This window comes from Eretmochelys imbricata, chromosome 25 (genome assembly GCF_965152235.1).
Source record: "Eretmochelys imbricata isolate rEreImb1 chromosome 25, rEreImb1.hap1, whole genome shotgun sequence".
In the NCBI taxonomy this organism is placed as follows: domain Eukaryota; kingdom Metazoa; phylum Chordata; order Testudines; family Cheloniidae; genus Eretmochelys; species Eretmochelys imbricata.
Window position 1 is genome coordinate 14718778 of NC_135596.1, and position 20051 is coordinate 14738828.

Here is a 20051-nt window from a genome sequence, read left to right on the forward strand (position 1 = left end):
TCAACTCTGAAGGGGTTTAAAAATAACCATCAGGGGCACAGGTGAAAGTTTTAAAGCCTGAGCTTTTCTCTGCTTAAGGTAGACTAAATTGGTTGCCTTGACTAAAACAAGATAGGGAGAGAAAAATTAAGAGTGCTTGCCATCAAGAGACTCAAGTGAAAAAGGTCTCAGTACAGACAAAGTCTAAAGTACATCATCTCAAGTAACATCATTTTACTTTTTTTACCCATCCAGCTAAGAAGTGTGAAGAAAAAAAAAAAAGTCACCTGAAAATGATTTTTAAAGAATACTTAACTAAGGCAATAATCTCATTACTTAGGTAATGTAACACTTGTATTGATCTGGAAGAGTTGTAGAGTTTTTCATGTAGCTAAACCTAATCCAACATTTTTAAAAGACACAATAAATCTTCTCATAATCTATAAAATAATAAGGGGGATAGAGTTTATGCTTCTGCAGGGGGTAAAGCTATAAAAAGGTTCTTGCATAAGTGCCTTATGTATAACTGGCTTTTACAAGTATACTGTCACAAGGGACCATGCAGACTGTAGTTATTATGGCTGTGAACATAGTGTTGCAGAACTGAAGTTTTCTATCGCCCACCAGAAAAGCCATAAACTATTTGAAGTCATACAACCTTGAAAATTAAACACAATTTTGTAAAATGAAAGTAAATCAGACTATCAGTTTCTGTAGCTGTGAAAGAAACAACTTAGGTAAACTTCTGAGTAGCAAGCTGGGCCACTGAAAGTTTACTGTGATTGACACTATCAGTTTTTGAAAAATCTCCACGTGAGGACCAATAGATGCGATTTAGGAAAACTGAACCCATTTGAACTGAGTTCAGACTTCTACAACACCAGACTCCGATATGAAAGTTATCTTTTTATCCTCTTGGAGAAGGTCGTCTTATCCCCACTAATGCCCTCCACAAGCGCACAAAATATGGCACAAATTTGGGTTTGAAACAATTGTTGTTTAGAAAAATTTTATTGGCAGACTTAAGTCTGCTGAATCTCTCAGAGGTGATTAGCTACATGTAAAACGGAAGATACTTGAACTTCATTTGTCAAAAAGGAAGTTGAATTCAAGACAACATTGCTAATCAGAGAATAGTGCATTGACAGAAAGCTCATAAAGGTCCTGTTTTAACTGTTCAATTCTCAAAGCAACGAGGCACAAGAATAATCAATATGTATGTGTAGCAAGCGTGATGTCACTCCATCAATTATCACAGCATCATAACAACTAGCAGGGAGCTAACTTCCTGTATTCTAATCAGGCCACCAAAGAGTCATGTGAGAAAGGCATTTCCCCCACTGGACATGTGACCCTTTAACTGTTCCTTCCACCGTGAAAACCATAGCAACAGCCAGTTCTAACCGGCTTGTGACACATAGCCTTCATTTTACGAAGTGAGGTAGGGTTCAGGTGCTGTAAGAAAATGGAGCAGACTTTAAGCTTAAGGGGCTGCCCTTGCACTATAGAAACTTCCTGGATCAGCTGCCCACTTGAGACTATTAATAAAAAGCACAATGTATTGCACAATAGAAAAACATTCACCCAACTGCACAGGAATGAGTTATGCTCAACTACTCTACTACTTTTTAAAGTTTAAGAACTTTTATAGTTGATTTGCTGGTTTGCTTCAAAACTCTGAAAGTACACACCATTAGTCCATTAGACTTTTAAAAAGCATTATCTATTTAGTCATGGAAACAAGTTTCAAGTAGTCAAATGAAAAAACCCCAAAAGGTGGCTTTTTTTTTTTGGACACAAAAGTTCTTTTCTACTTTTTAGGCCAGGTGAGAATGAGAAAGTGAAGTAGAAATTGAGAGACCATGAGTAACACAGAATTATTACAGTAGAACAGTTCTTTAATCAGACCCGCTAATACCACATTCTGTTTAGAAAAGGATGAAATTTCTACGGACTACGTTTTGTTCTAGAAGTGTGTTCATCATGGTTTTTTGGATATCAAAATATCTTTGAAAAATTAAGTGATTTGTTGACAAGATTAAGACAGTAAGATAAGCAAGAATTACAGGTTCCAAGCTGAGAGAAGATACTTTGAAGTTCATAGTTAAGAACAGTTTTAACATGATCCACACAAAAGAGGGCCCCATATTAAAACTAATCACGTGGATATCAAAGAAAAATAATCATTCATCATCTCCATCCCCTTCTACCTAACCAAGAAACAGGATCGGAAATCAGATTGCTGTTCACGTTAACAAGGCAGTTTTGGACATTGGAGGAGTGAAGTGTAATCAAAAACACTTCCCTTTTAGAGAGAATACCAACATGCACCTCCATTTAAGTCTTCTGGAGTGCTCATTACAAGCTACGTTTGTCAGGGGGATGTACATGTATTGTAACATTCACACCTTTGGTATAAACAATTGCTTGATAAAAATTCCATTGTTTTGGGCATTTTTTGAATAATGGTTTAAAATAGATCATAGCCATATAAAACCCAAAGCATTAAAAATTAAGATTCCACATTGAGAGGTTTTTATTAAATACTCACTAAATAAAAGGCTGCAGGCATTTTTAATCTGTTTTGTGGGTTAGTAGCTCTAATTTTTGAATTGGGGCTTGGCGTGGGAAAAGGTAATTCACAACTTCTGGCTTTGTAATAAGGACCGTGCTCCTTTAGACAGACCATGAAGGCAGAGCAAGTGATTTTTTCTGTTTCGTTTTAAGTTGTATCAAGCCCCACTGGTTAACCATTGCCTCCCTGCCCTTTAAAATGTTCGCATAGAATCTATGCAATTTCCTCACCACTAGCATAGGTCACGTTACAAAATGGCTGATATTTATACAAAAATGGCACGGTTGAGTCTCACCATACTACACAGTCCACTTCCTACTATTTGTTCAGCTATTACTGGCCTCAAAGTTTCCTTGTTTCTCCTACAAGAGCAAGAGAGCAGCTGAGAAAGGATCATTTGCTTGTTAAATTGGTTTCTCCAAGTTTACACACTAGTACTAATTATTCTGTCAACTGACAGAAATAAAGTACAAGTAATGACAACCTACAGCAGAATAACCTGGTCATTCTTTTAATTTGAAGGGTTGAGGACATTAAAAAAAAGGGGGGGGCTTTTTCCTCTCTCGTGTCCTGAATTTAAAAGACACCCCATTTCCTGAAAACAAACAAAGAAACCCAAACCCAGTCTGCACAGTAAATCTAATTGACTAGATACCTGCTTTCTCAAATTCTGCTAATCAAGTCCAACTTGTTTATTGTTCTACAGAAAGTTAAACACTTAGGAATCCTTCTATAGTACAAAAAGAAAATAAAAAACCATCTACAGTGTTTATTTATGGGTGAGCGATTTAATTCTGATGGTATGAGATCTTGCAGATCTGGTGGAATACTACTTTTCAGTAGTATTTTGCAATAAGTTTTGCTCACAGAGCTAAAATAAGCCAACCATGATATGAAAGAGAAGCTTATCTATTCAGACCTCAACAACGTGACCAATTACATTGTGGATCAAAGTCCAAAAGATTGTGAAACGTATGAATCCAAACTAGATCTTCATAGTATAGTCTTCCTCTTAAAAAAGAGGCTTGCTATACTTTGTATCTCTCACACACACACACGTATCAACACTTTGCCAGTTACAACAGTGAACACAGAGACAGTGAATCTTTAGTCTCTGAGGTCAGACCCTTTAGCTGAAAGTGCTATAATGCTCCCAGGAGGTTTTATAAAGCCTCTTTAGACCAGCTTCTATGTTCCCATCCATTTTGGTCTCCATGTTAGAAGCCAGGCTCAGGAGGATGGATCTTTTTTCATCTGCATAGAAATGAATGTACAGCTATCTAACGGGTTACAGCAAGTAAAACATGCTCTTAGGCATAATTCAAAGAGTTTGTTAAGCCTTCTTTTTGAACCCCTTTGTTTTGTGTGGACCTCTCTATATCCAATTGCTTCCAAAATGCTTCTGGGAAAGATTTCCTGTACAATTTTTGAGCTGCTGAAACGAATGGAGCTTCCAGCTAAGATTTTAAAAAGCAATTTGGGTGTTTTAGACATGTAGCTTCCATTAATGGAAGATGCATCTAAATCATTTAGACTGCTTTGAAAATCTTATCCTCCATTTTTGTTCACTGATAGAAATGCCTATGACAGTACAGGCATCATAATACACAGTGCCTGTAAAATAAAATTATGATCAGAACACCCCTGTGAGGTAAGGAAGTATTATTTCTATTTTACAGATTGGTAAATCAGCGTGCTTCAATTTCCCCTAAGTTCACATAAAGTCTGTGCCAGAGCTGGAAAGAGAACACAGACCACACAAGTCACAGCTCAGTATCTAAGGCTGGAGGCCACCATCCCTCTAACTTACATCCATCCATCTGAACATTTTAAAGTTAGACATATTTGTTTTACAAGAAGAAAGATCAATCCAAAGTATCCTAGAGTCTCCTCACTCCTCCAGCAGAATTTTGGTAGACAACTGCTCTTTAGACAAAAAGCATAACTCCCAACAGGACCAACCTACGTTTGTTGACTTCAGTAAAGAACAGAAGTTCATCCAATTCAACAGACTTCAGGTGGCAAAGTCTATTCTTGGAGGCTTTCTTCCATTTAGTTGGGACAGAACCAGATTAATTATGCTTTTGTCTTGAAGAGGATACATCTAAGACCCAAAGTACCTTGTGACAGACAACTGCTGTAATGGCTCCCTCTTTCCTCCTAAGAGGTCAAGACTAGACCCTTTTCAAATGTATGGCAGGGGTCGGGAAACACTGTTTATATAATATTAAGCAAATGGAACAAGTTGTGCTTGTGCCCATTAGTGTGTGTATATGAAACTTCATTAATGGTGATGCTGTTCTGAGATTTAGCTTTTTGGTCATGGTCCCCAATACAAGATTATACTAATCAGCTACATTTGTAAAGTATTAGATAACAGGCTAAACTGAGAAACATAAGGAAGCAGCAGGCTACAAGCTTATGCTGAGAGCTGGGATGGAGAAAAGAGAAAAGGACAACGTAGGAGCCATTGGGTCTGGTGGAGAATAAGTAAATTAAGTTTCATTCCAAAGGAGGGCTACTTCTGGAAAGGCTATGTAGGGAGTCAGAGGTAACTATATGTACCTAGTGGCACATTATTGGAAGAGATCCAAGACCTCTTAACAATTTAACAAGCAAGTCTGCTGTCTCCACAGACAAGTACAGAAGCATATTCCAAAATGGACTGTGCCAGGATGATCAAGATCCTAACAGTGCTACAAAATGCTATTTCAGTTACTCTTCCAACTAACATTCCTTCTCACTTTAAAACCTCCCCCTTATTTGTTTCTAAATTACACTTAACTGTTGACCTGCAATGGAAGTAAAAGAAGGGGCCGGGAACATGAAAGTCACAAGTTGCAGTATGGGAGAGGTGAGCTCTGTAGCAAGGTCCAGGTCACAAGCAGTAACCCAAAATTCAGGAATCCAAATGTCTTCCACCAGCTGGCCACATTACCTGCTTAAAAATTCTGATCTAAACCCCATCCTCCTCCTGGCCCCCAAAAGAAACAACCAACAAACAAATGATGCCTTGTGGTACGTTACCTGGCATAAAGTTCCTTCAGTAAAACCCATACTATCAAAGAGAGGCACTTTTAACCCTCAAAATGACTAGTTTTATAGGATGAGAAAAATAATTTTAGCAGTTTTAGTTTAAGTTAAAAAACCCAAACACATGGGAGAATCACTTCAGCTAGGAGGCTGTTAAAACAGTGATTCTGGATCCATCTTCTCCATTCAGGAAGGCCTCAGTCACAACATCACCATTGCAATGCAAATAGTAATTTTTGTAGCACTCTGTGACATGAACCATGAAATGCCACTAAATACAGAAGTCATGATTTTTTACTACTAGACATCTGAACGTCTTCCTCGTAAAACAGATTGGCAGCTCTCTCTTTTCAGGTAATGCAAAGCTCTGCTTGAGATTGGGTGGTTTTGGGATTATTTTTGTTTTGTTATATTATAGTGGCAATAAAGTACCTTCTTTGAATGTCACTAGGTCAAATTCAGACCTGAGTAAGTAGGCACAGCTCACTTAAGACAGGGGAATGGCGCTCATATAAGAGCTGAATCTAACTCTTTAAATTTTAAGCCTAGAAGAGTTAAAGGGCCCAGTTCCTCATTGTCCATCTTGTGCAGGGCAATAATGAAATGGACACCAAGAGTGACAACCCAATTACAGTGGATTTAACAGAACAAATGCCAAAAGCATATCTTGTTTTTTCAATTCAGATCCCAGACTTCTAAATAGGAACTCAGTAGCAATCCAGAATTAACTGATAACTTATCCAGATTGAGCTTTATGTTACGTTATTAACTGGTTCATATAACTCATGCCACAATGGCATGAAACAAAAAGGAGAGTTGAAAAAACTCCAACTGTAAGCATAAAAAATTTGTGGAATGTCTAATTTTTTTCATCCAATAATCTACAGTTCCATGACATCTGAGCAATACATCTCATTTACTTTCTAGTAGAAGAAGATTCATAGATAGTAAGGTCAGAAGGGACCATTATGATCATCTAGTCTGACCTCCTGCACAACGCAGGCCACAGAATCTCACCCACCCACTCCTGTGATAAACCTCTCACCTATGTCTGAGTTACTCAAGTCCTCAAACCATGGTTTAAAGACTTCAAGGAGCAGAGAATCCTCCAGCAAGTGACCCGCGCCCCATGCTACAGAGGAAGGCGAAAAACCTCTAGGGCCTCTTCCAATCTGCCCTGGAAGAAAATTACTTCCCGATCCCAAATATGGCGATCAGCTGAACCCTGAGCATATGGGCAAGATTCACCAGCCAGATACCCAGGAAAGAATTCTCTGTGGTAACTCAGATCCCACCCCATCTAACATCCCATCACAGGCCATTGGGCCTATTTATCACTAATAGTCAAAGATCAATTAATTGCCAAAATCATGTTATCCCATCATACCATCTCCTCCATAAACTTATCGAGTTTAATCTTGAAGCCAGATAGGTCTTTTGCCCCAACTGCTTCCCTTGGAAGGCCATTCCAAAAAATATCAGAGTAACTGTCACTCAGGACTAATGCCTAACCCACAGCATTATTATATATTGACGTATGGAACAGGTTTCCCCCCATCCCTTATTCCACCCAACAACCTCTCCTACCTCCAATGTCTTCGGGGGGCAGGGGAGATGTAAGGAGGAAGGTGGCAGAAGATAACAAGGAACAACATTAAAGAGAGTTTTTGGAGATGTAATGTCTAAAAATGAATCCAAAATGTCAATGCAAGTCTCTGGATGTAGTGGTACAATACTGAAACAAAACATCAATAAAGTTTACTCCTTTCTCATCCCTACACTCCAAAAAAAAAAAAAAATTTATTGGAGCTGGCCTTGCATTTTAAAATAAGGCAGACAAGTTCACAAAAGCAAGAAACCTGTAAATCAGGTTTTCCACAGAATCCTTTAACTCAGATGTTTTGTACCTAAACCTCAGAACACACAATGTATTAGTGAGCCCTGGTAGAGAAATAGGCCATGTTGTAGAGGAGGTAAACTGGAACTACGAAGGTACAATTTATACTGTGCCAGCAGCCATATATTAAAAACTTCAATTATACACAGTTCCAGCTAAACCCCTTACAAACGTGGTTTGGCTAGTCAAAGTGCACTGTGTTAAAAATGCGCTTAAGAACACATTCTAGAGATACTGTTCTAGCACAGTCTGATCGCATGCACAATGGCTGACCAGAGTTGGAAGCCAGTTTAACGAGTAGTGTTTCTTAATATTGTATTAAGCCTGAAATAGCCGAATTGGAGTGGTTTTTATTTTTTTGTTCAATAGGGTAAAGCACCATCACTAGACTTGCCCCATTTTAAAATGTTTCTTTTTTGAAACAAAACAATTGAAGTATCCTATTTCAAAAAGTACAGCATGTACGCAGTATGCCAGCGTGGCCCAACAGGCAGCCTTGGGCAAAAGTGCAGCATGCTTAAGACAAAAACAAATTAATTATTATATATATATATTATATACACACACACCCCCACCCACCCACCCCCAGGCCATATTATTTTTATATCTATCTCTCTCCCTTAGATGGTTCTTCAAAAGTTTTTATATATAGTTTTGTATCCTCTTCTCTCTCCTTCTTTACTACTGTTCCTCCTCTTCCTACTCTCACTCTGGGGTCTTCACTTCCCACATAACTATACTGATATTGCTGTCCCCCATGCTCTGCTATTAGCTGCATCACTAGGGAAGCAGAGAGTTGTACTAAAATCCTGTTCTTTGGAAGTGCTGTGTGCAGACACTTCAAGGATCACAATTTTTGTACATTTAATTTTGTTCCCAGTCTGCTGTACCTAATGAAGCAGAACACGATAATACAGCATGTTCAAGACCATACCCTGTCAGATAAAAATCAAGACAACTCCCAGGGAAACAAACTCCAGGTTTTTCTGTATTCTGAACTACTTACATACAAAAATGTGTTGGGTTAAGCACATAGCCTTCATTCAGAATTTCATACATTTGTGGGTTTGACTTGACCTTAATTTGATTATCTCCTCCTTCTTTATATATACTCCATGTTTCCATCTTAGTCTTTAGAATCTCTCCATTTCTCTCACAATTAAGAGCCCATATTGCAACAACTATCAATCCAAGAACCGTATACCACTCCTATGGAGGAGGTGTTTGATAACAATAAAATTATTTCCCTTTCCCAAACAGCATGGGGAGTCGTGTAGGGGAAGGGCTGGGAATTTAGTGCCATGTCTCACACAACGTAGTTCAGACCACAACCATTACGTTAACTTTAAAATAATTCTGACACCTTTTTGTGTTTAATATGTACAGTTATTTTACATTTCACTGTATAACAAAAGAATGACTTGATACTCTGCTGACCATGCGATTTTCCCAGAACTATCCATTGCAGTTCTTAGACAACAGCAACTTTTGCCAACACCTGCCCCCCTGGACGATAGCTAAGTAAACCCTGAAATAAAAGGAGCTATATACAGATAAATACAGATTAGGATGGGCTGGTTGGAAGAAAGCCATAAAACTGTTGGGAAGCCTTCAGATTCCCCACCCTCATTTTTCCTGGCAATTTGCATTTAGACAAACAAGCAGTGGCAAAAGCCAGCCAGTCTGCACGTAATTAAGAAAGCAGGATCTTAAAAACTAGAGGGTGTGTCAAAAAGCAATTTAAAAATAAAGTAAAGAAGTTTGCTGCTAAGGGTATCAATGACTTTAGCCTCCACTACATGAAATGCAAATTGTATAGCTCATCCACACTTTCATTTTTGATCGAAGGAAGAATTGTGCTTTGGGGAAGAAAAAAAAAAAAAACAAAACAAAAAAAAACCAAGACAAAAACCCAAAAACCACCACCTCAGGATGTTTGAGTCAAATGGAACATAATGGCTCACAGGATTAACGAAAAGTGTTCAATAATTATTTTTAGTTTTAACTACACTTCAGTTAGATATTTACTTCAGCTAATGTACCATTTGTTTTGTATTTGTTGCTAAAGGACATGTGTGGAGATACAAGATAATATATATCATGTATGGAGTTTTTAAAACCCATTGCTACCATAAACACGTCACAGAATTTTGACCATCAAAATTCACAGACAAGTCAATTCCATGAAATTTGTTTTTAAATTTGTGTGTGTGTGTGTGTGTGTGTGTGTGTGTGTGTGTGTGTGTGTGTGTGTGTATTTATATATTATACACACACACGAAAAATTAAGACACTAGAGTAATGTCTGAAGGAATACATTCAGGCATACTAAAGAGAAAAGGAAGGAGGAGATAATGGTAGGACTTTTTTAATGCTATTTTAAAAAAAAAATTTAAAAGGCAGCTTTAAAAAGTAAGGTAATAAATGTTATATTCAGCCTCTGAGGTATCATAGTATGTTCCAGCTTTGCCTTGCAGCCATACTAATTCCTTTCTGGCATTATAGCTTCTTACCTAGTTGCAAAGTTTTGTGACATGCTAAGAGATCCACAAATGTATCATTAGTCACAAACGTACTAACTATATTGGGCTTTACTTCTTAAGTATGTATATATAGTTTCAAACTCTTCCCCCATTCCCAAGTACATATGGTCAACTGGCAAGGACGGAGCTCAGTATAGGAAGTGTTACCTACATATTGTGGCATCCCATATCATAGCAGAATTTCTCTTGGATTACTAGAATTATTGTGTGAATTGAGCACATTATGAAGCTTAATTTGAGCAGGTCCCAGAATTAGCTTGATTTTCATTCATCACTTGTGGAACACTGCTTTGTTTCTGCAAGGAACTAAGTACAGCGTATGGCTAAATCCTTCACTAACTAGCACAGCAATGGGGAGCAACATCCTCTGTAAAAAAGGATCCTTGCTCGCTAAAATGGGGTTTCTCTTGGAAGGCATAAGGAAAGTTACTCTGCAGTTGCACAAAACAGGAGCAGCGTGCTTCCCTACTGGCTGACTGCTAATACTTGTGTCAAGCGGTCGCACACACATTAACTGAGTTGCAGGTGGGTGGGACAGGAGGGGTCCACACAGGAAGTGTCTCCTCAGCCTGCTGACTCTATTTGCGTTAGCTGGCTCTCTCGAGTACATGGGGGAATACTGTTCTGCTGCCTGAAGTTTGGGAGAAGAGATAGGGAACTCCTCTCGCAAAGCAGGACAGGATTTAACCCTTGGTCTTTTGGTTAAATTCTGCATGCTTTATAGGAAGAGTTTTCTCGCTTCTTTGTAGGCTATGTCCCCTTTGCATAAAAAGTGCTCATATTCATAAATCCACATTGTCTTATTCTGGGGTATATCTACAGAGTGAAGGATTTTAGAAGGGCCCACTGACAACCTGAGTCTTTTTTTGTTGTTGCTGGTTTTTTTTAAACTGTTTTTAAGAAAGCGTTTTGCTGTTCCCCTGCTGATGTTTGGAAAGGTGTTTCTTGCAAAGGAGAGTAAGTGGGGCCAAAAACAATACAAAACTGCTACAAGATGAGCAAGGAAGTTTAAGTTAAGCTTCTTTTTGGTCAAACTGATTATACACAAAGTGCTGTTGAATTCACTAATGTAAACAAACTGGAAGACAGCTGAAAATTTTTTCTTTTTAACTTCCTTAAGCTATAGCAATCTTCGTTATTTGTAACTACAGTAGGTAACAGAGTAACAGCCGTGTTAGTCTGTATTCGCAAAAAGAAATGGAGTACTTGTGGCACCTTAGAGACTAACCAATTTATTTGAGCATGAGCTTTCGTGAGCTACAGCTCACTTCAGCTGTAGCTCACGAAAGCTCATGCTCAAATAAATTGGTTAGTCTCTAAGGTGCCACAAGTACTCCATTTCTTTTTACAGTAGGTAAAACACACGTTTCACTGAAATGTGGTTTACAAGTTGACAGCGTCTTTTAACATTAGAGCAGTATCATGTACTTGAGTTTACACACAGTGGATGCTCTGTAGTGCAGAAGATGCCACACTTCAGAGGGACACTTACAGTTTTCTTGCTCTATGTGCTACAATTCTGTTCAGGAAAAGTGCACTTTTGCCTGAAGGCTGGCTCAAATGATGTTGAAAAAAATCTGGTAAGTTATTGTTGAACCTGAGCAAAAAAACAAACTTGATCGCAACCATACGATGTACCACAAACATATGAGGTGCTGTTAAAAGGTGATGAATTACTATTAACTACTTTGTTCATCTGTAAAGAGTTGACGTCAGCCAAATACTGTCAAACACTGTCCTCCCACTCATTAATGCTTATTTGTCTAACTCAACATATCTGTAAAAATTACTACATTGCAATTTTGCAACATCCACAGTAGAATGCCACTCGTGACTTTCTCAGAAGAGTGCAAAGACTCAAGTCACTTTCCTCAGTTTATTCTCTATAATAAGTCAGACCTAACTATGCGAGCTAAGCAGAGCTAGATACACAGCTACAACACCCCCTACCTTTACCGGTTGGCCTTGTGAGGCCTCATCATAAACTTTCACCACCACAGACTCTTCTGCTGAGCACGTTTTGTGACGCCAAAAGAAAGCCAGATAATTTTTATTTTTAAAGGAAACTAAAAATACTAAGATTAAAGTCAGAAAACTTTCAAAAACATTTTTTTAAAAATTCAGTGTGTCTTCAAGTTCAGATTTCAAATCTGAAAAAGCCAATGAGTGGATAATCTGCTGCAGATCAGGCAAAAGTAACAATCAACGAACGCTCTTGAAAAAGTTTCAGAGCAGCAGCCGTGATAGTCTGTATTCGCAAAAAGAAAAGGAGTACTTGTGGCACCTTAGAGACTAACAAATTTATTTGAGCATAAGCTTTCGTGAGCTACAGATGTAGCTCACGAAAGCTTATGCTCAAATAAATTTGTTAGTCTCTCTAAGGTGCCACAAGTACTCTTGAAAAAAATACATCTTCAATTAAATAACTTCTAAAGTCGTTTAGTAATGGACAGCATTTTGGCTTTTGATTATGAATTTACCAAAGCAGAAAGTTTTTACCAATGCAACAAAACAATCACTTTAAGAAATAGTTCTGTTTTACCTCTCAAAACTCAAATGTTTTAAGGGCTGCAAGTTATGGGTTCATCTATGTATCAGAAGTCTGGGAAAATATGAAAAGCTGAGTCCAAAATTAAGAGTCCCAATTTGAAACTTTAAGAGCCTTTTACCAAAATATCATGTAGTTACCTACAAAAATGACATCTTTTTTTAAAAAATAAGGGATCAAATTTATTCAGTGGAATCATGCATTTTAGATCAGCTGTTGCACTTGCCAAGATGTAAAGATCCTCTGTGTGCCCAGATATATGTCTTTATTGCCACCTACGTGCCCTACATCACATCTTGAAAGATTAAGAAATTCTCATCTATTTTGGACAGAGAAGCGGGGAGCAGGAAGGCAGAGATACTACTTGTAAAATCTGCAGAATTGTTCAGATTCACCTTCCATATGTAAGAAATGCCAATATTTTACTCCTCCACTTAAAAAGCATGGTCAAAATACAATCATAACCTATACTATCTGTACTTGGTAATCTAGGACCTGATCCAAATCCCATTGAAGTCAACTGAAAGATTCCCGTCAAAACTTCAATGGGTTTTGGATTATGCCTCCAATGCAGGGACAGTCTTATACAAGCAAGCTTTCCCTGCCATTTAGAAAATAGAAAAATCTTATTTGCTGTAGTAGTGATACTATAAAATGAAGGGGTGTCTCAGGTTCTCTAAATAGGATTATTTAGAATACTTATTTTTAAACAGAAGCTCTCTAGAAAGCGGAGCATGGATTCTCCCCCTCAAAGTCTAGTTTGTATAGGTTCTTTCACACCACAAAGGGGGAGCAGAAAGACATTTACCAAAAGATTGGAAAGTATTTATAAAGCCACAAATCATCAAGGGGACTCGGGGGCAGGTGTCACATGAGAAATCAAACGTTTTTAAAAGAAGATTCACTAGACTTCTAGCAGACACTGCCCTTTTAAAGTAACGTGCTTAGGTTTACACAGGAAGTTTGTTACAGAGCTAGGAACAGAACCCTTGGTATTCAGTTTACAACCTTGGTGTTTTAGCCACTAGACTAAGCTTTCCCCTTTAAGAGAACTGAACACAACTATGCTAGTTGACAGGGCAGTGATAATGCCACAAAAGGTGTTACTACCTTCTGAAAAGGTTTACCCTTATTTAGCACCTGACCCGCCACCTCCTCTCATTCTTTGAGAAACAGAAAAGAAATTCCCTTACGTAGGAACCATCTAGCTATAGTATTACCCCTTCCTAAAGGATATTGTTATCAACACAGCTTTCATCCTGCTTTGAGCAGGGGGTTGGACTAGATGACCTCCTGAGGTCCCTTCCAATCCTGATATTCTATGATTCTATGATCAGACATACAAGTACATCCTAAATATCATCTTGAGCAAGCTCTGAAGATGCCATTTTTAACCAGTGAGTTTATAGACGAAGCAGAACATGTCAAAGAATTTTCAGTCAATCCAAGTTACTGGAAGAAATCTAGTATATTTGATGTATTGCTGAAAGTGATATTTGGACAAATTCATCGTTATAAGCAGCAGATAGTTTCTCATTTAAGCAGCAGGAACAGAGGAAAGCTGAATAATTCATACTCTAGTTACAATTATGGAGTAAGGGCATATCAGTTTTTCCTGTACTATTTTTTAAGCTAGAGCGGGGGACAAAATACATTTAATATGTGAGAATTTGCATACTCGACAGGAACTTCAAGTTTCTGCTCCAACATATGAAACAAGTTAATAATTTACACTTCTATAGTACCTATCAGGCAAGGAAATAACTTTATACACTTTTTAGACTTGCAACAATATTGGGAATATTTATTCCATTTTGCGGATAGGGAAACTAACACAAAAAGTTAACTGACTTTACCAAGATTAAACTGTCAGTGGCAGTGCTAGGAACAGGAGCCAAGAGTTCTGACTTCCTCTTCCATATTCCAAAAACTAGACCACATTGCACCCTAAAAATGAAAAATATTCATGTCTGTCCTTTGCGACAAAAAACTAAAAAAAGTCAGCATCACATGACCACCTGTAGTCTTGGCCCATAATGAACCCAAGGATAGGCAGCATACAGAATAGAATGGAAGTCTATAAACCAGTTTTTTGGTGGTGATTATGAATAAAATGTTTTCACGTACTAAAAAGCTTCCTAATTTAATTCTTATATGATGTGTGTGTTTGAAAAGCCTTAGACTGGAGAAATAAGGAGAAGATTTTCCAAAATGACCAATGATTTTGGATACTTCCATTTTTAGGTGTCTAATTTAAGATTTCTTAAATTAAAAGGGGCCTAATTTTCAAAGTGCTACGCACTTACCTTTTGCAAAACCAGTGCCCTTTAAAGGGATCAGATTGGAGGCACCCTAACTAAACTGGTTAGTCTCTAAGGTGCCACAAGTACTCCTTTTCTTTTTGCTAAGTCATTAGTAACTTTTAAACAACTTTTTCCCACAACAGCTCTGAAGAGAGCAGTAAGATGCACCTAAACCACTTCCCTTGTTAACAGTCACAAAGACAAGTTATCCCTCCTTACCTGTATCACCCACACAATTATGGGCACAAGCAGCCCTTACCACATGGAAGTAATCTCTAGAGTCAGCTACTCGGAGAGTGCGCCCTGCCCTTTATGGTTTGCATCCACTCCTTCACTCAAGGTCATATTTCCCCATTTCAGTATTCATCTTTTATAGCTGCTGTCACAATGACAATACTCATGGGTAGAACAAGCAACAGCTACCTTTTGAGGCTACAGAACCATGGCTGATCTTAAGAGGAATGCTGAACACAAACCAATCTGTTTCAGAGGTTGAATATATACTTCACTCTTTTTGTCATCCCATAGATTAAAAAGTCTAGAAGTCTATTCCAAGTGATAGACTATTTCCCCACCTTTTTGTGTGCAGGTAGTTCAAATACGGAAGCATGACAGCAGTTTCTAGGTAGCCACTCACCTTTTTGAGGTACTCATGTCAACAGGTTCATCACCTGTCTGCACCTCCACTTTAATAGTTGCTTTTACCTCCCCTCCTTTTAATAATCCTTGGACTTTCCCAGTTCCAGGATCAGTCTTTATTTTAATGTCACCTTCAGTCTTTATATCTGTTCCCAACAATCCTTTGTCCATTTTAATTTTTTTACTGTCCACGTCATTTTGGGTTATTTCTCGTTCTAGTGCTCGTTTCTGACTTCGTGTCCTGCATGCTTCCTCGGTCATTGTGAAGCTCTGGGGGAGGGGGGGGAAAAAAAAAAAAAGGAGATAAATCAGTAAAATGCATTTTGAGAAAAATAAATCACCTGTTAATTTCAAAAAAGGCCAAGATACGATGGTTGCTGCAAAAGAAGAAATCCTGAAAGAGCAATTAAAGTTTTGCAGTGTGCTTACTCACCCTACCCTCAGAGCAGGTTTTACTCTGAAGTTACTATGGAGTCACTCACTTTTTTTTTTATTTAAAGCAACTACAGTTGTCAAATATAAACCCTAAAAAATATCTTGTAACAGAATGCAGGCGATTGTACAGGAATGCAACAAACAAAAAAAGTTTGGATGTTTATCAAAAAAGGGAAAAGAATTTCTATTTGCGTCACATGCAAATGAGTAAATTTTTTTTTTTTTTTTTTTTTAAATCTAGGATTAGAGGTTTTTGGGGATTTCTACCATGCATTTCTTAGCACCTGTATCTGATTACAAATTTCAGGAACCAGACATTGTGGGGAAAGGACTACCACGCCCTGAGTGAAGAGAATCTCTTCCATATTTCCCTATAGTTTGCCACTAGAGATTAAGGCACTGCCATTGTAATATTCAAGTTGATACTTTCTTCTCTCTTAATGAATGAGCCAGGCTTTTCCACTCGCTGCACAGGAAGTGCTTAACTCCTGTGGGATCACAGTTAACTCGTTGTATGCCAAAGTCAGAAACTTTTGCTTTTGGTGAGCTTTGGCATTTCAGTCTGCCACTTCACTGTACCTGCAGACACACATCTGATAAAAAAGCTGAGTCAGTTTTTGATCCCATGACATCACTGGGCTCCACATGACCCTTCCCAGGATTCAGTCTGAGAGACAAAGCACTTTCTAGAAAACCAGTCTGAACCGGTTCCAGACAACAAGCTAAAGTGTTGTTAACCCTCACAGAGACAGGACAGCAGCAATGTGTCTGCAAGACTGCTGCTGGCATTCCAAAACACAAGTCTGGGAGAGCATCACTGCTCTTAAAGGGACAGTGCTTTTCATTTCACATTACAACATAGCAGTGCATCTGTTATTCTGCTTGTCCCATCCCTTCAGGGGGAGCACCCAGCACTCACTTTAAAAAAAAAAAAAAATCATAATTGTTAAAAGTAGCTTAGTTTCTTAGAGATTAAATTAAGCACAAAAACCAATAACTAAAAGTCATCAATAGACCTTAAGCTTCAAAAAAAAAAAAAAAAAAAAAAAAAATTTCTAGTGTGTTTCGAAATGAGAGACAGTGGAGTAGTTATACCATATAATTTATTTCCTGTTCCAGTTTACACCTCCTGTTCCCATCAAGTCACAGTCCTATATCTACAGCATACAAAATTGTCATTTCAGACAGCTTTATAGGAAATTTTATGCAAGCAAAAGTAGACTCACAACAAGTTTCTTTACATAAACTTTTGTTTGGAAACTTAGCCAAAAATATTGATTTATATTAACTGACATCAGGTAGTTCACAATGAGGCCACATTTAAACTAAAATCTTTTAGAACAATGTGCTTTTAAATAGGAGACAGGTTGGGTAACGGTGTTCATGAAACAGCACTGTCCAGGAAGAAAGCCAGGTGCGGTCAAGATTTTCTACATAGCTTAGCCAATACACCTCCATTCTAACATGCAGCAACCCCTGCTATTCTAGTTCTGGGCCTCTCCATACAGTTCTTCCAAAGCACCATAGTTCTTGCCTGCAGCATCCTTATTGCTCCACTAATAGCCCATGAACAATCTCACAAATGATGCCACAAAAAATGGCCCCACACAGACTAAAGCTTGGTCTATCCTTAAATGTTAGGTCAGCACCATGGTCAGTCACAGATGTGAAAAAAAACAAAAAAACAAAAAAACAAAACAAAAACAAAAAACCCACCGACATAGCTATGCTGACCTAATCTCCCAGTGTAGAAGACAGCTGCTGTTGATGGAGCTAATTTTGTTTGGGGAGGTGGTGGTCCTACACAAACCAAAGGGGTGCGTCTACATCATAGGGCTATGCTGGCATAGCTATGTCAACATAGCTATGCTGGTAGTTTCCATTGTGTACGAACAGCCTAAGATGGCACCACTAAAAAATCTTATCACTAATGACCCAAAGCAAGACAAATTTGAACCCAGGCCTCAAGACAGAAGGCCGGTCTACTAATCCAATGTATTGTCTAGTCTGCTTATACTAGAGTTGTTTGTTTGTCTGAAACCTTTGTTTGTTTTGTTTTTAATGTAAACATGCTGACTTTCTTGGTCAGTATTTCAAAACAAGTGTACTCATTCTATTGGCTATCTGCATTATAATAAGGAAGGCTTGTGTTTATTTTCAATTTTTTCTTATTCTGTAGTCTAGCACAGCTGGAAGTGCTGCAGAGCTATGGTGTCACATAACCAACCCTTCTTGCCAGTGAAGCAAGACTGACTCCAAAAGTAACCTGGACCTGATTTTTGGTGAGAGATTGTGTTTTAAGTTCTGGGAGGAATGTAAAGCAAAGAAGGTAAATCAGAAGGGAGTGGGAGACAGGTTTCACGGCTCTGAAGGGCAAAAATCAAGACCCCCACCTCACAGAGACTAAGATAAAATTAAAACTCTTTAGCAGATCCAATCATACCACATGCTCCAATAAAGTGCTATGGCAAAGTGTCTAGTAATTAGAGCGTGGGACAAGGAATCAGGACTCTTAGGTTCTACACACAACTCTTATATGGACACACTGCATTACTGTGGGAAAGGCACAGCCCTCTCACACTGTCTTCTCATATCTCTCTAATACTCATAACACATATCGATATGGAAGCAATGGAAGACAAGGTGGGTGATGTAATATATCTTTTATTGGACCAACATCTATTGGTGAAAGAAACTTTCAAGTTTACACAGAACTCAAGAAGAGCTCTGTGTAAGCTTGAAGGCTTGTCTCTTTCACCAGCAGACGTTGATCCAAAATAAGATATTTCTTCACACACCTTGTCTTAAGATCATGAAACCAACATGGCTACAACACTGCAAAAACAAAACAAACAAAAACTTATGAGTATGATATTTATCTTGATGATTAATGTCAAATACTAAAAAGTGTAAAATTGTCATTGTGGCAGAAGAGACAAATGAGACCATTCAGTGGAAACAGCCTCCTCTTGCATATAAACCCCTCTTTTGAAAAAGGAGGAAGCTCTCTCACCCACAGCCCTCCCAGCCACAAGTGTCCAGTGAAAGAAACTGGACACCAAAAGCCAGCTTTTCATAGATACTGAGTGCCCGCAGCTTCCTTTGACTTCAACTAAATTTTCATTGCTCAGCACAACTGGAAAGTCAGGCCCCATATTATGCTAAAATATATTCCAAAACATTCACTATTTCAGTTCTTTCATCTTCTCCAGTTACATGATATGGGTGGGTAAACCCAAGTGTTTTGACTAGCCTGTGTGATTCCACAATATTTTAAATGTCACACGTGAACCCTCATTCTGCAAATGCCACAGTATATTTTCAAGTTCTATGCATTCTCCTCTATGGCATGTAATACCACAAGCAACAAAAGGAAACCCAACTCTCTCACATGTGCACTTTGTGAACTTCCTTGATGCACCTGCCCCCATACATTTTAGAACAGAATTCAGAGTCATGGTTGTCAGTTTGTTAACAGCTTTTAGATTAGCTCTAGTTATTTCAGAGACCACCTCATTTCTTCTAACCCTCCAGGATAGAGACACTCCAACGATCAGGTGCTGGGGGCAGAGCGTTTTCCATGGTGGACCTTCCCCACACAACATCTCACCAACAGGTCAAACCCAAACCTGGACAGTCTCCACATCAAAATGGGAGATTCACCTTTTCAAGAAAGATTTTCCCACTGTTTTGTTCTGCATGATCGATACCTTAGACATTCAACCAGGCCCAAATTCCCTTTTTTTTTTTTTTTTTTTTTTGTTTTTTTTTTTGTTTACTGAAGCCACAGCTTCAAATTTTCTTCTTGAAAAGGAAATGTCATGTCATATGTAGATTCTCTCACTTCCAGGACCACACTGACTCTCCTCACATAGGGCTTAAAAATCACAGATCCATTTTCTAGCATGGATGGGACTTTAACTGTGGCCACTAACACAGAACTAAGTTTTAACTATTTCAGGGAACAAAAAAAACCTGTTGTAACTGGATTCCTCAAAATGGTTACAAATGTAGGCCGGACTTATATTTAGCGTGGCATGGGAAGGAGGGAAAGGAAATAAATCAGGAAGGTTTCTTAAAGAAACTGAAGAATAGAGTT

At 38.3% G+C, this 20051-nt stretch overlaps 1 protein-coding gene across 14 annotated transcripts in view; it reads right to left on the bottom strand.

Moving 5' to 3' along the window:
- GATAD2A (GATA zinc finger domain containing 2A) overlaps positions 1-20051 on the bottom strand; it is a 111807-nt gene that overhangs the window by 23370 nt on the left and 68386 nt on the right. For all 14 annotated transcript variants that reach the window (XM_077841796.1, XM_077841795.1, XM_077841790.1 and 11 more), the window contains one exon: positions 15516-15787. In XM_077841796.1, coding sequence (XP_077697922.1) covers positions 15516-15787 — 272 coding nt within the window. The remainder of the gene's footprint in view (positions 1-15515; positions 15788-20051) is intronic.